Source organism: Phycodurus eques, chromosome 18 (genome assembly GCF_024500275.1).
Source record: "Phycodurus eques isolate BA_2022a chromosome 18, UOR_Pequ_1.1, whole genome shotgun sequence".
NCBI lineage: Eukaryota > Metazoa > Chordata > Actinopteri > Syngnathiformes > Syngnathidae > Phycodurus > Phycodurus eques.
In genome coordinates, this window is record NC_084542.1 from 10,591,728 (window position 1) to 10,605,098 (window position 13,371).

The 13,371-nt window shown below is 39.0% G+C and overlaps 1 protein-coding gene across 1 annotated transcript in view; it reads right to left on the reverse strand.

The window, feature by feature from the left end:
* Positions 1-4,036: 4,036 nt before the first annotated feature.
* lpgat1 (lysophosphatidylglycerol acyltransferase 1) overlaps positions 4,037-13,371 on the reverse strand; it is a 30,360-nt gene continuing 21,025 nt past the window's right edge. The window contains exons 7-8 of the mRNA XM_061704789.1: positions 5,989-6,095; positions 4,037-5,293 (exon numbers count right to left, since the gene is read on the reverse strand). Coding sequence (XP_061560773.1) covers positions 5,142-5,293; positions 5,989-6,095 — 259 coding nt within the window. The 3' untranslated portion in view covers positions 4,037-5,141. The remainder of the gene's footprint in view (positions 5,294-5,988; positions 6,096-13,371) is intronic.

Below are 13,371 nucleotides of genomic sequence, written 5' to 3' on the forward strand. Positions count from 1 at the left end.
TAAATTATGGAACCAATAATATATACCAAAAAGGCAATATTTCAAAGTCATAATGTATATTACACTTTAAAAATATCCCAAAGCAGTGAGATTCTGTTAAAAATGCACAGTTGGCTTGAAAAAAAATCATTGCACATTGCTGATGGCGGCAATATTCTGACAAAAAATAATATATTCATTAGAATTTTTATATATTCTTCTACTCGATTGAAGATCATTTAAATATCTATTTAATCATAAAGAAAATGTATAAATATAAATAATATATAAAAATAACCGCTTCATACAACAAAGAGCATGTATGAATGTATGCTCGATATATTGATATTTGTTAGCTTTTTGTGTTGTTTTTGGGCGTGGCCTCTTGAAAAGCAATTTCGGCCCTCTGTACGTCCCACAGACTGACAATAAACTCATGCCATAGAATAGTCAGTTCCCTTTGTCGCGTCACTTACATTTGCTCAAATGATTCATTCATTTGCCACCCCCCCCCCTCCCCCGGCGGGTCGCGACACTTCATAACCGACATCACTCACACCGCAGGGAAGGAGAGCATCCGGGGCCAGATCTGTCAGTCTGGCTCTGCAAAGGTCACTCCTGCAGAGCACTGGAGGACTGTGGGATGTCATCGTATAGTTGTAGTTGAGTGAGTACAGGCTGCTTGGGGCAAGAAGAAAACAGGCAGCTTGAAAACAACAAAGACACCTCTCTCATGGAGGACAGGAGTCTAGAGCCCCGCCTCACCTGCGTGGCACACAATAACCATGAAGGAAAATTGTTTTATGTTCAGATCAAACTCTATCAAGTGAGGCAATTTAAAAAAATGAAATGCCAATTTGTGTGAGTATGTGTTGTCACATCAAAATTCTGACCTCGATACCACGGCAAATACGTTTAGTTAAAAGCAGTGGAATGACAAAAAAAAAAAAAGGGCACTTTAAATTCTTAGTATTTTTATTAATTCAAAATAGCACAGTAGAGGAGATTAAAATAAATTACTAAATATACCCCTTATTTTCATAATCTGTCGGACTGTTTGGTGTAACGAATATGCTGTTTAGACACAAAATTACATTCTTATCAGTAGTTATTTGTAATAATTAGATCAATCGTTGTTTTTGTCAGCCTCACAGTTCTGAGGACCAGGGTTCAATCCCCGGCCCCGCCTATGTGGAGTTTGCATGTTCTCCCCGTTCCTGCGTGGGTTTTCTCCGGGCACTCCGGTTTCCTCCCACATCCCAAAAACATGCATGGTAGGTTGATATAAATCTCTAAATTGCCCGTAGGTGTGAATGTGAGTGCGAATGGTTGCTTGTTTATATGTGCCCTGCGATTGGCTGGCAACCAGTTCAGGGTGTACCCCGCCTCCTGCCAGATGATAGTTGGGATAGGCTCCAGCACGCCCGCGATCCTAGTGAGGAGAAGCAGCTCAGAAAAAGGATATATATATATATATATATATATATATTTTATTATATATATTTTTATATTTTATATTAAATTATATATATATATATATATATATATATATAATTTGATTATATTGAACTCGGACAGGTGGATTCACCCACATTTATCTGCAATGCTGACATGTTTCATTACTCAAAAACAACGAGAGTTTTGCCATCATATCTTTATCTTCAGTGCCGTGTGAAACACTGCGGTTCGCTTTTTCTTCCTGCTCTTTTTGAATATGCACGATGCTTTCTACAGTGAGAAACACCCAACGGGTCTGAGAGGGTCGGACAAACTGCGATTTGCATTCAGGTGCTGTGCTTGACCAGCTGGTTTAATTTCACAGAGCATTACATTTTGCAAATGCAGACAGTCTTATATTGCATGTTTCTCAAATTCTAAGTGGAGTTCTGGTAGGCTGAAATATATTATTATTATTATTATTTTAATCAGACTGGAGTTGGGAGTTGTTCTCCATAAACTCTTCACAAGGTTGTCATGGACATTGCACTTTTAACAGACCAACATGTGCCTGCTTGTTTCTCAGCATGCAGAAAATCTAAAGGTGACTGACATATGGTTCCCAAAAGAACCGTGAGGCTTTCACAGGCATCCTGCCATCCTATTCTCTTGATACTATATTGGGGGGTGGGGGTGGGTGAGACACTGGAGGTTGCAGTATTTAGGCCAGTCTACTTCTTCACTGCAGCATTTTGACATAGTGGATATATAGACTGGTACTTTATTGGTCCAGTGAGGGGTACAACAATGCTTTAGTGCTTGCTGCCACAAGGAACGCTATCATTGTTGTAGGACCCACCAAACCATGATATTGAGTAGTCTCTGGCCCCATACCTGTGAAATGGTTCATTGTAAGTGTCTTTGCAGAACCTGACAAGACAGGACACTTTCCTCTGGTGACAAGTTTGTCTGTAACATGATTTTTTTGGGTTCATATTTAATCTCTGTTGTGGGGCTCACTTTTTACAGATTTCATCTTTGGATTTGCATTGACTGCTTGAGGAATGAGGCTTCCCAGAGTGGAGTCACCACTCTTGGCACCATCCGCTGGGATGCGCTTAATAGACTTAGTTTGTCCTACTTGTCATCAAAATCAAACAAGTCAAACAAGTCATGAACACAGCATTTGGAAATAAGCAGCTGACAATAAGATAGCAGAAATTCAATCAATAAACCTTGAATGATACAAAAAAAGTAGTACTACAACTAGCATCCATCCATCCATCACTTTAAATTGTGATACCTTGTAAAATAAAAATTTTAAGTAACCATCAGTGGAGTATAAACAAACATAAAAATTCTAGAGAAAAGAGTTGCGTTGAATTTGCACCAGTGAGAATAATTGTATCAAACATCATTCAATCCCACTCGGTTAAAAGAGCATTAAGGACAAGCAGAACAAGTAGTTTACGATCTTTGATGTTTTATTCCAGCACAAGCTTTTGTGTTGTAAAATGGCTGTGTAACTAGGAATTTAAAGGAGAAGTACAAAATGGGGAATTTACAGGCAATTCTAGTATCATTTGTTTTAATCCCTATTGTGTTTATTTCCTAAAACCACACCTAGGAAAACATCACTTCCCCTGCTTTCTTTGGAAACATGGTTGGAAAAAAAAATCTGATAAGGGCCAGTGAATGACACAGATTTCAAAATGTTTTACCAGCTAAATTAGGTAGCACTTTTTTTTTTCTTTTCTTTTTTTTTTGCATTTTACACAGTTTCTACCAACAGTGACAAAGAACAGGTGTCAGCAACCACTAAAAAATTTTATGCCAATAATGGATGCCTCACCTCTAAGAATTCTCTAAATAAAAGGAAATCATAAAAAAAAAAAGGGATCTCGGAATTAAAAGAATTTTTTTTTGCCGTAGCGTGCCCCCCGTCCTCGCTGGCCCAATTTAAACCCAACCCCTCCGGAACTATTTGTGCTAACACATCATGTTTTTCCTTAGGTAAACACCATCACTGGGGAATGTAATCTTCTTGATCAGGGTTTCCCAAAAATTGAGTCTTCAGTTTTATTTGGGTTGCCGATTGTCAGAGTAAAATGTAAGCTTAAAAAAAAAATTAACATCCAATACGAACACCATTTCTTGGCATTGGGTGTTTGTTGTAATATATTTCTGTATGTTGGGCTCTTTACCGTTAGTTTTATGTTGGCATTATGACAATTAATGATATATTTTATTTTTTCGTCCATTTTGGTACCAAAGGAAGTAAATTTAGGGCTTGAGCTGAGAAATGTTTTAGGAAACCCTGTCCTAAGGTATCTGTAAAAGCTTAGAGAAAAAAAAAAAGGGTTCACACTGGATCTTTATGGCCGAATACGTTTGGGATGACATCGGGCTCGGATGGCATTACCAAGAACTTCCTGCTCGGGAATAGGAAAATAAAATAAAAACACAGCAGTGTACCAATGAGAAGAAAACATAAAATTGTGGTTTTCTTCTTCTTTATATTTAAAAAAAAAAAAAAAAAAAAAAAAATATATAATAATAATAATAATAATATTATATATATATATATATATATATATATATATATATATATATTCACAGACAGGTGACGGACATTGCATTTCGAGGTTTGTTATCTACAGAGGATTTTTTGTCATTTAAAATGGGAAAAAAAAAAAAAAAAAAAAAAATGAATTGTCTCCACTTTCTGACGTCACACGGTAACAACACAAAGCACACAAGGGGGAAAAAGTTCAATATAAAAGGGGTTGGGGGGCACCCATACTTCATCACTTCATCTTACTGTATCGATGCCTACACTTCTTAAAGCCAAAGTGAACGGTCTTATTTTTTTGAATCCTATGGAAAGCACTCAGCACAAACAATTTTGTTCCCTTGTGTTTGTGGACAACACTGAGCGTATGGCTTAAATAATTGTAAAACTATGCCGTTTGATGCGGGGATGAAAAAAAAAAAAAGAGAGTCCAAGCCTTCTCAGTCCATCTTGTGCTGTGTGTGCACGTATGTATATGAGCAAACAGGAGTCCACACAAGTTGCTTTTCAAGTGATCTGCATGTTCCCACTCAAGTTTGACGGCATTTAACTTGGAGCGGGTTCGCCAGTGTAAACAGTCCAGATGACAATGAAAAGATAAATGTGCTGGCTGTCGTTGTGGAGATGCGTGGGCTAAAAAGAAAAACAAAACACACACGCACACAAAAAAAAACATATATAGGCAGCTACCATTCAGGAATATATCCTGGGCCAGGGAGCAGTTTGGATCCTTAGTGCAATGTGGGCCAAGGGAGAGGGGGAGCAGAGAGTCCACACAGTTGCTTCGAGATGTCCGCTGGGCGTCACAAAGAGGGCAGGGTAAAGGGCGGACTTGATGCTTCTACTCTCACAGTATTCACAGACGCACAACGTCCATACACACTCCATGAAACTACAACGGTCCTTGGTCCTGAGCCTCTTGAATGTATGACTGTGTGAAGGCCTATGTGTAAACATCAACATGAGCGCCGTGATGTGTGAGATCATGTGTAGTGTCAGGGCTGTAATTCTGTTTGTCTACACGTCGTATACATATATTTTTGTTGCCCCCCGTCTTTAGTCTTGCCACGCAAATCGCAAATGTACATTCATCCATTGCATGACACCGGCGGATCCCGAGAGGCGCTTTTTCCTGCTCGCCTCGTTGCCGTACTCAAAACATACCGCAGTAGAGGTGCCGCAATAGGCTGTACCACATGTAGCCGGAGACGAACGCGAACGACTGGATAACGCACAGCCACAGAGGGTCCAGGGTCATTTGTCGGGAGACCGCTTCCTTCTGGCCCTCAGGAGGCGGGAACGCTCCTGTGGAGAAGGACACAAGGAGCGCCAGTGTGAGAAGTGATGCATTCTTAGGCTGCAAGTTAGCATTGCTAGTTGCGTGAACTCCACATACACTCACTTCTATATAAGAAGAGATACATAAAAAAGTCTTCCAATATGAATTTAATCATGATCAGTAATCTAGACGTACAGTACTATTATTACTAGAGTGGAAACTTTAGAGTTGTAAAATTGGCCCACAATTTTTGAAAAAAAAAAATGTGCCTCTACTCACACAAAACTGCCATCATGCACAGTGTCAACAAATGCACCAAATGATTAAATCTGGGTTGGTATTCTTCTTTGGCCATTTTTTAAAGGCTTTTTTCAGCTACTATCAAAAGCTACATTGCCTTTCAATTCAGCGAACAGGGCTTAACATTGCATACATTTTGCTTTCGTAGGCGGCAATCTGGTCTATTGTTAATCTTTGTCAAGGCACAATTTTGTTTCAGCTCTCATTAGGTCCGCTGCACACCAAGCAACGCAGGTGAAAGCGACTGAGCTGTGCGGGGTTGTGCAACTAGTATTCATTAGTGGCCTATCGTCGGCCAGCAGTTCCGTTGTCATCCGAAATTTTAATCGCAGGTGATTCAAAAAATCTTTGTGTGTGTACCAGACCTTAGTACCTAATGTTAGAACTAAAGTAGAAATGCATCAAAAGAAAGCAAACAAACCTGTGTCATAGAAGTGGGCCAGCAAGTCCTCTTTCTCCACAAACCTCTGATACAGCCAGTTCGTCAGAGCTTGCTCCTCTACAGGAACCTCTTTAATGGGGTACATCCTGATGGAAGACACACAAAAGAGAACTGTGAATGAACAGATCTGGCCTAGAACCTAGTCAATTTAAAACAAGAGTCTATTAAAAGCTGTCTGGATGTAGCTTGGACTTGTTTGGAAAAGTCATTAGCAGAGTGTCACAGGCGGATTGTGATGCTACTCACAGCTTGTTCGAGTGTGTTTTGTAATGCAGCCAGTGAGGGTATGTGTAATATTAAGCCATAAAAGTCTAGCCACACGGGGGCCTCAGTGGGCTAGCGTTTGCACAGCCCCTGGTCACCTTCAAATAGAGGTTACAGTCTCCTCCCTCAGAGGAGCATTTCCTCTGCACTCAGTGCTACTTTAATATTCCTGACCATTTAACATTCATTGTAAAAGGACATCTGGGCAGAGGATCTGGAAGAGAGAGGCAACGGGCTATACGGTATTGATCCCCTTTAACATGTATTGATTGGTTCAACCATTTATACCGGGGTACAAGTCTTTCTACCGCAGTTAAGAAAAAAATAAGATGAGTAGGTTTCTTAATGTCTGCTGAGATAAGACGGTTATGACTGTTGACCCAAGAAGAAGAATCTTGAGTCTGAGTTAGTGCACGTTTGGTAGCTACTAAATTCATGCTATATGCATGAGCAACCAAATGTAAAAATCTTACGAAATGTGGACATGAATCATTGCTGTACGTGTGAAGAATTAAAAATTCTTGCATTATGTACTTTGTGCAACAAAGCATTTTAGAGGGTTAGGTTAAACTAGTGTTTCTCAACTTTTATTGAGCCAAGGCAACCATTTTACATAAAATAAAAAATCTTACAGCACACCAAACAAAGCATCCCAAAAAGTATGAAAATTTACTAATGACAATATCATCTTAATTTAGTTACAAATTTAATTACTAAGTGGGAATCCTGGGCCTGTTCAATTGACCATGAAGCCGATACAGTTGCAAGAAGTCATGGCTTATTCTGTTATATGAATGGCAACAGGTGGATACACAGGTTTATTTTATATTCTGCCATCTAATGGAAGAGCATTTCATTTTTCTGCCAGTCACAATTTGTCACTGGCTTAGATAGATGAATACAGATATATTCAAAGTTAATCAGTAATTTTGGACAAAATAAGTGAAATTGGATCATTTCCAGCACCGCTGATGATCTCGCACTCGGGTGTCATAGCACCCTGGTTGGGAATTGCTGGGTTAGACAAACAATCGGATATCACAAAAAGATCTCTGGTCAAGATGATCAATCAAATATAACTAGTTGATTAATCAATAATAGCCATTTAACAAAACAAAAAAAGTGGTAGCAGCAGCAAAATCCTCTTGCTGCAGATGCTGTCACAAAAGCCCAGTAGGGCAGATGGACAGTAAATACTGAATCAGTAAGCTGAATTCTAATGAGTATTACAGGGAAAGGTTTAACCTGCTTGTGGTGCAGATCAGAGGACAATAATCTGATTCTGGTGACTTTAAATTATGGTTACGACCATTTCACAAGGTAGTTTACAGGTGATCGGTTCATCGAGTACAGACACTGAAATGTGCCTCATTCAATTAAGCAGCTTAAGCAGTATCCTGCACACAACCATATACTTTTGCAGCTCAGATATTTCACAATGGTTTGCTAAAGAACTAAAGTGAAGCACGTGATTCAAAGAGACGCAAACATTCATGCACAAAACTACAGCCGATCTTAAATAAGCTTGACCAGCTCAGTCAGCAGCTAATCCTAACTAAATCTTTGTCACCATAAAAAAGTACTAGTGCTGGCAAAGAGGAAAAGTGTGATGACAATCATAGGAGCCAAATAAATAGTATATAGTATTGTACTTTATTAAAAAAAACATACAGAAATAAGGTAATTAAATAGAATGTAAAGAATTAAACAGTTTGCATATCACAATTTCATGCTTCATTGCCCATTGACATTGTGTTACTTGTGCGCACATTGGCCAACAGGGGGCAGTATAACACAGACATTCATAAGAAACGAAGACAAGTTAAGGGACTCAGTAAGCCAAGTAATATTAGCCGTTTTTAGCAGAAGATAAATATGTCTGTGCGTATTGTTAAATTGTCTGTCTCCATGTGTTGCTGCACTGTTTGTGTTGAAATATCTGTTGTTTAAAGGATTCTAACTAATGTGTTTGGATTAAATACATGTGTAATTGTCTTTGGTTTATGTTTAAACTTCATCTGAGAATAGCAAAAAAACAAAAACAAAAATCATAACTTTTTTTCCCACTATTTGCTACTTGTGAAGTTCCCTGCCATAGTGCCACCATTTAGCACTCATAACTCAAACATTTGCTCGCACCTCAAGACAAAAAAAATAAAAATAAAAAAAATAAAAAAATATATAATAATAATAATAATAATAATAATAATAATCAGAGCGACGGCTCACATGTTGAAAAATTCCTTGGTCACTCGTAAGTTGACATACAACTGTACAGGGTTAACATTGTCTTAGTTTGTATGACAAAAGTGACAAATTGTGACGTAAATTTTTTTTGGGGGGGACACTTAAACATGTAATGATGCTGACAGTCTGACTCTGGAACAGATTATTTCAGTTTCCATCATTTACTATTGATTTTTTTTTAAAGAAATAATCACAGTTGGACACGCAATGGAGGTTGACCTGGAACAGATTGCGGTTGACCTTTATGATTTAGTATATAAATTACAGTATTTAATCCAATTCTGTTGGCTATTGGCAGAGGTGGTTTTACAGATGCTTTTATTTATTACATATAAGAACTATATAGGAGACCTAACATTTTTCGTGTGAACTGAGTGATACATTAACTTTTGTAAGTAACATCATTATGCTGGTTGTTTTGGGGCCGAAGTAAGGTAACAGCTGTTACACTGCTTGTGTTGACCCACATGATTACAGGGTGAATCATAAGTGTTTGCTTGTCCATCTCTATTGCATTCCATTTTCGCCATTTTGCTTCTTCAAATGTCTTATTCTCAAGATATTGCTTCTATTCCCAACTGGGCTAGGAATCAAATTAAATTTTGAACATGTCAGGCAAAGTATGCCCACTTTTACAGTAAAGAGGCAATCATGATTTAGGGACTGTTAAGTCCCAAGTCTCTCTGGTGGGGAAATTGAGAGGAAAAGCTGTGCCCTGTAAGATTTGATTGAGGGAACAGTGTCATAAAAGCCAAACATGTAGATTAGCAATCGGGCTATGGGACCACAAAGTGGCTTGTTTTGCTCTCTCTCTCTCTCGCTCCATTTTTCTAGTTAAGATAAGCCCCCCCCCAAATGAGGTCCCAAATCCCATAAAGCAGTCTTTAAGTTATTTTTCTGAATCATTCTCTGATCAGTCTTACTAGTTTGTTTGCATTAGTACAACTATAACACGTTTGCAAATCTTAAAAAGGTTTAAGAGATATTAAAAACCATGTTTTTGTTTAAGTTCCTCTCGGTTCCCATTCTGCTTTTTAGGTAATGGGTACCTTAATAAACCCCAAGGCTCTTGAATGCCAAATGTTAGGCAGCACTGCAATGATGGGGAAGAAGTTGAGGGACAGTACTAGGAGTGTGCATGATAAATGGTCCATCAACTCTTCAATGTGCTTCCTCTCTGGGTCAAGGTTGTCTATGTTCCAGGAAATGGTTTGGTCAGAAACAATGGACATGACCGATGTATAAGGGCTCAGCTGAAGGAAAAAGCTTAGTGAACTACTACCATGTTGTAACTTAAGATCTTGCAATTGCATTGAAACTGCACTAGTTAAGCTACTACACAATTATTCCTTCACTGTGTGTTTGTCTATAGAGCATGAACACTGTGTCACTGTGACCAGATGTATCTGACCCGATGCCTGGGAATGAAGTTAATGACTGCCTGGGTTGGGTGCGTCTTATCAGTGCAGGTCATGAGTAAAGAACTAAATAGTCATTGTCACGTGTGGTCATGAACGTTATGCTACGTAAACAGTTGCTTGTCGAACTGTCAATGCAAACTGCTAGTTGTTGGGGTAAAAGTTCAAGGTCAAGATACATTTACATACATACAGGATAGACAGAACTCAATGAACACAGAATTAGAGTTAGGGTTAACCTTTTTGTGTAGTTGCTTCATATAAAGATGATACTTAGCTCACATTCTTCTAATATTGTTATTGTTAACTTAATCATACTGCACCGAGCAGACAGGACAGAAATGTGTGCACTGTAGTCTGATTGCAGTCATTATACTCAAAAGGTATGACGTATTGATTGTGGCAGCGCAACAGCCAAGTCAATCCAAGTAGGAAATACAGCGTGTTCTACATATAAGCCCCACAGACAGCACAGTTAAATTTCTTGCAGGAGGAAGAAAAATCATCTAAAGACAGCTTTAGAAAATAGTACGAGTGCAAGATCAACAATTTAGCATGCGTCCAGTGTCTTGTCATAAACAGACAGCCAGGTGAGCAGCTTTAAAGCACCTATGTGATGACCTGGCAAGACACAGACTCCATAAATCATGTCACCTCACAGCTATTTTCCAAGAGCAGCTTTCAGAAAAGCAGACAGTAGCATTCAACAAGGAAAAAGGAGCCATTAAAAAAAAGCAACATCTTCAACACCTACCATTGCCCTTGCTTTGCCCATGTACACCCACCTAACTCTCCCATGTGACATTCAGTAGGTTTAGAATCCGTGAAACTGAGATTATATGGTGGGAGGGCACGAGGTAAAGGCAGGGTGACGACTGGTGGCTGGGTCAGGAAAAAGGAGGTAGAGGGATTTAAAAAAAGTGCGGAGCACAGATTCATCTACAATATTACAATGCTCAGCTGCCTGTTTAGAGAGAGACTCAGCCCAAGTAATCTGATAGTTCAAAAAAACCTCTCACATAGAAACAGGCTGGAGCAGGTGGATTCTAGGCCCTTGAATCACCACAACCAAGCTTGAATGATTACACTACACAACATTAATTATGATCCATTGATGCTTCTAATCTACAGTATACCAATAATCCCAGTCACGTCACAAAGGAAACTGATATCAAGCATTCAGTGCTTCATTAGACAAAAGGCACAGGAAGAAGTCAGTGTTGATGGAATAATGTAATAAAGGAAGCTATAAAATGGAGGGATGGCAAGGAAGAACAATGTTCCACCCACTTCTGACATGAGTGCAATGTTTATGATAGAAAGACTAACCGTTTTAATCCTACTCTAAATGTGTTTAAACCCACACGCTCGGATGCATAAAAATAAGGAGCCCCCACAGCAAGTGGGTGATTTACTTGGCAGGGCCACCATTCAGAACAGACAGTGACTGAGGTCTTTCCTGCTCCTTTTTCTGAGAGAACCAACTTTTAGCTCAAGTGAAAAATGTACAACCACTGAAATATGAAACATAGTTCTCATCAGAGTATGATAGTCACTCCTCTTGGTTTTTGGCTTCAATGCTTGTCTTGTCATTAAAGAAAATTTTTGTTTGAGAGGGGGACTGCTGTAAACTTAACAAAAGACAGTGTTATATTCCAGAGATGACGAAGGGGTTGTCCTTTTTCCGCACTGAAAAACATCCTGTTAAAAGATGTCCTCAGACTGCTCAAACAATCGAAAACCTAATATTTACCCTCCGAACAATTCAACCAGTGGTCAGACCTTATTCACTCCTGTACCAAATATTCAGTTTAAGTTATTTTTGGTATTTTCAATGTGGTTGAAATTGTCAACTGCGGATCGGAACCCTTCTGCTTGGTGAAAATGTGGCATTCCAAAGTGCATCTGACAACTCACCCACAACGTTTAGCTGATAAGCAGGCACATTAATCCTCTTCTCTGTGTACCAATACCAGCATGGGTCTAAATAGTTTATGACTGCTGTGGTTGGAACTGTGTGTGTGTGTGTGTGTGTGTGCAGATTGTCTGATTAGAGGGTCTCAGGGGTAGGAGTAGGACTGGAATCTCTGACCCTCTTATTACAGACTTAATGAGCCCTTGGCCTTAGTCCAAATTGGTGGACAAAAACCTCTGGAGAGGGATCAGCAAGCCAAGACCCATAAATCATCTTTTACTTTGCCCACGTACACCCGGCACACTGAAGTGTTCACAGCATCGTGAGGGTCAACATGACTTCTACCATCCGCTATAATCTACCACTTGGATACTGTGCACAGTAAAAAGACATTTACCTTGAACAGGGTGATGCAATAAAGCTAATCCAGATGCACCTTTATCATATCCTCAAGTGAATGGATAACTAGAAGGAGACCTTAAGGACAGTGAGAGGACATTTTCTCTGCCAAGAGCAGCCATATTATTAACAACAGCATTAAACGTATTTACTTTGGTGGTCACAAACAAACCGCAGAGTGTGACGATATAGACCCATTTTTATCTTTTTTTTTTTTTTTTTTTACCACCAAAGCAGCAACTAAAAATGCACTTCTTTTCTACAAAAGGTAAAGACAAGTTTATTAAAAAAAAATCATAATAATCTTGCAAAAAGCAAAAACTACAGCTGATTTGAAATTGAACGATGGCTGCTTTACAATCGATTATTCCAGTGATTATCCCACTGATTATTTGTGTAATTGGATAAAAAAATATTTTGCGTTAACAAACAAGAATACCAATACCAAATATGCATGTGAGGTTTAGAATTACGTGTTTTTATTGCTGTTTGTTCCATAATGTGATTGAAAGTGCACCGGCGGCTGTGTCTATGGATGAAAATCTGTGGGGGCATTACAATACGTGCTAACTATTAGTGGTAAGCTATTTTAAAAGAACTGACGATGTTTACATTACCTTGTGCCACCAACCATAGACGTGCTGTTGTGTTTCCAGTACATACACGTCTCCTTTTTAAGGATGAAAATGATGCCAAACGCTGGACATTCTGTGTGTGTTACGCACTCTTCTCTCCTGGTTTGACGTAATCACACCAACTTATTTCTAGGAGAGTCTGTAGTAACAGTTTGTTTGGAGAAATTGATCACTGTGATGCTTTGAGGAAGAGATGGTGCCTTGACTTTTTTTGTAATCAAAATACCCGAGTTATTCAAATAATCATTGCAGCCCTAAATCCAAAACATCCTCTCAACTCTTTTCCACACAAACACAGAGGATGGAAAAAAAGGTCATCAAGGTGACAGAACAATGATGCCTTTACTCATCTAATAACGTCTTTAGCACTAGTGCGTTCTGCTGACTCACAAAGTATGAAAGGAAGTTGGTGGAGACTTCCTTCTGTAATCTTGAGCTATCAGTGGGTGTACTCAAGTTCTCCCTCGATAGAACCTTAGGAGAG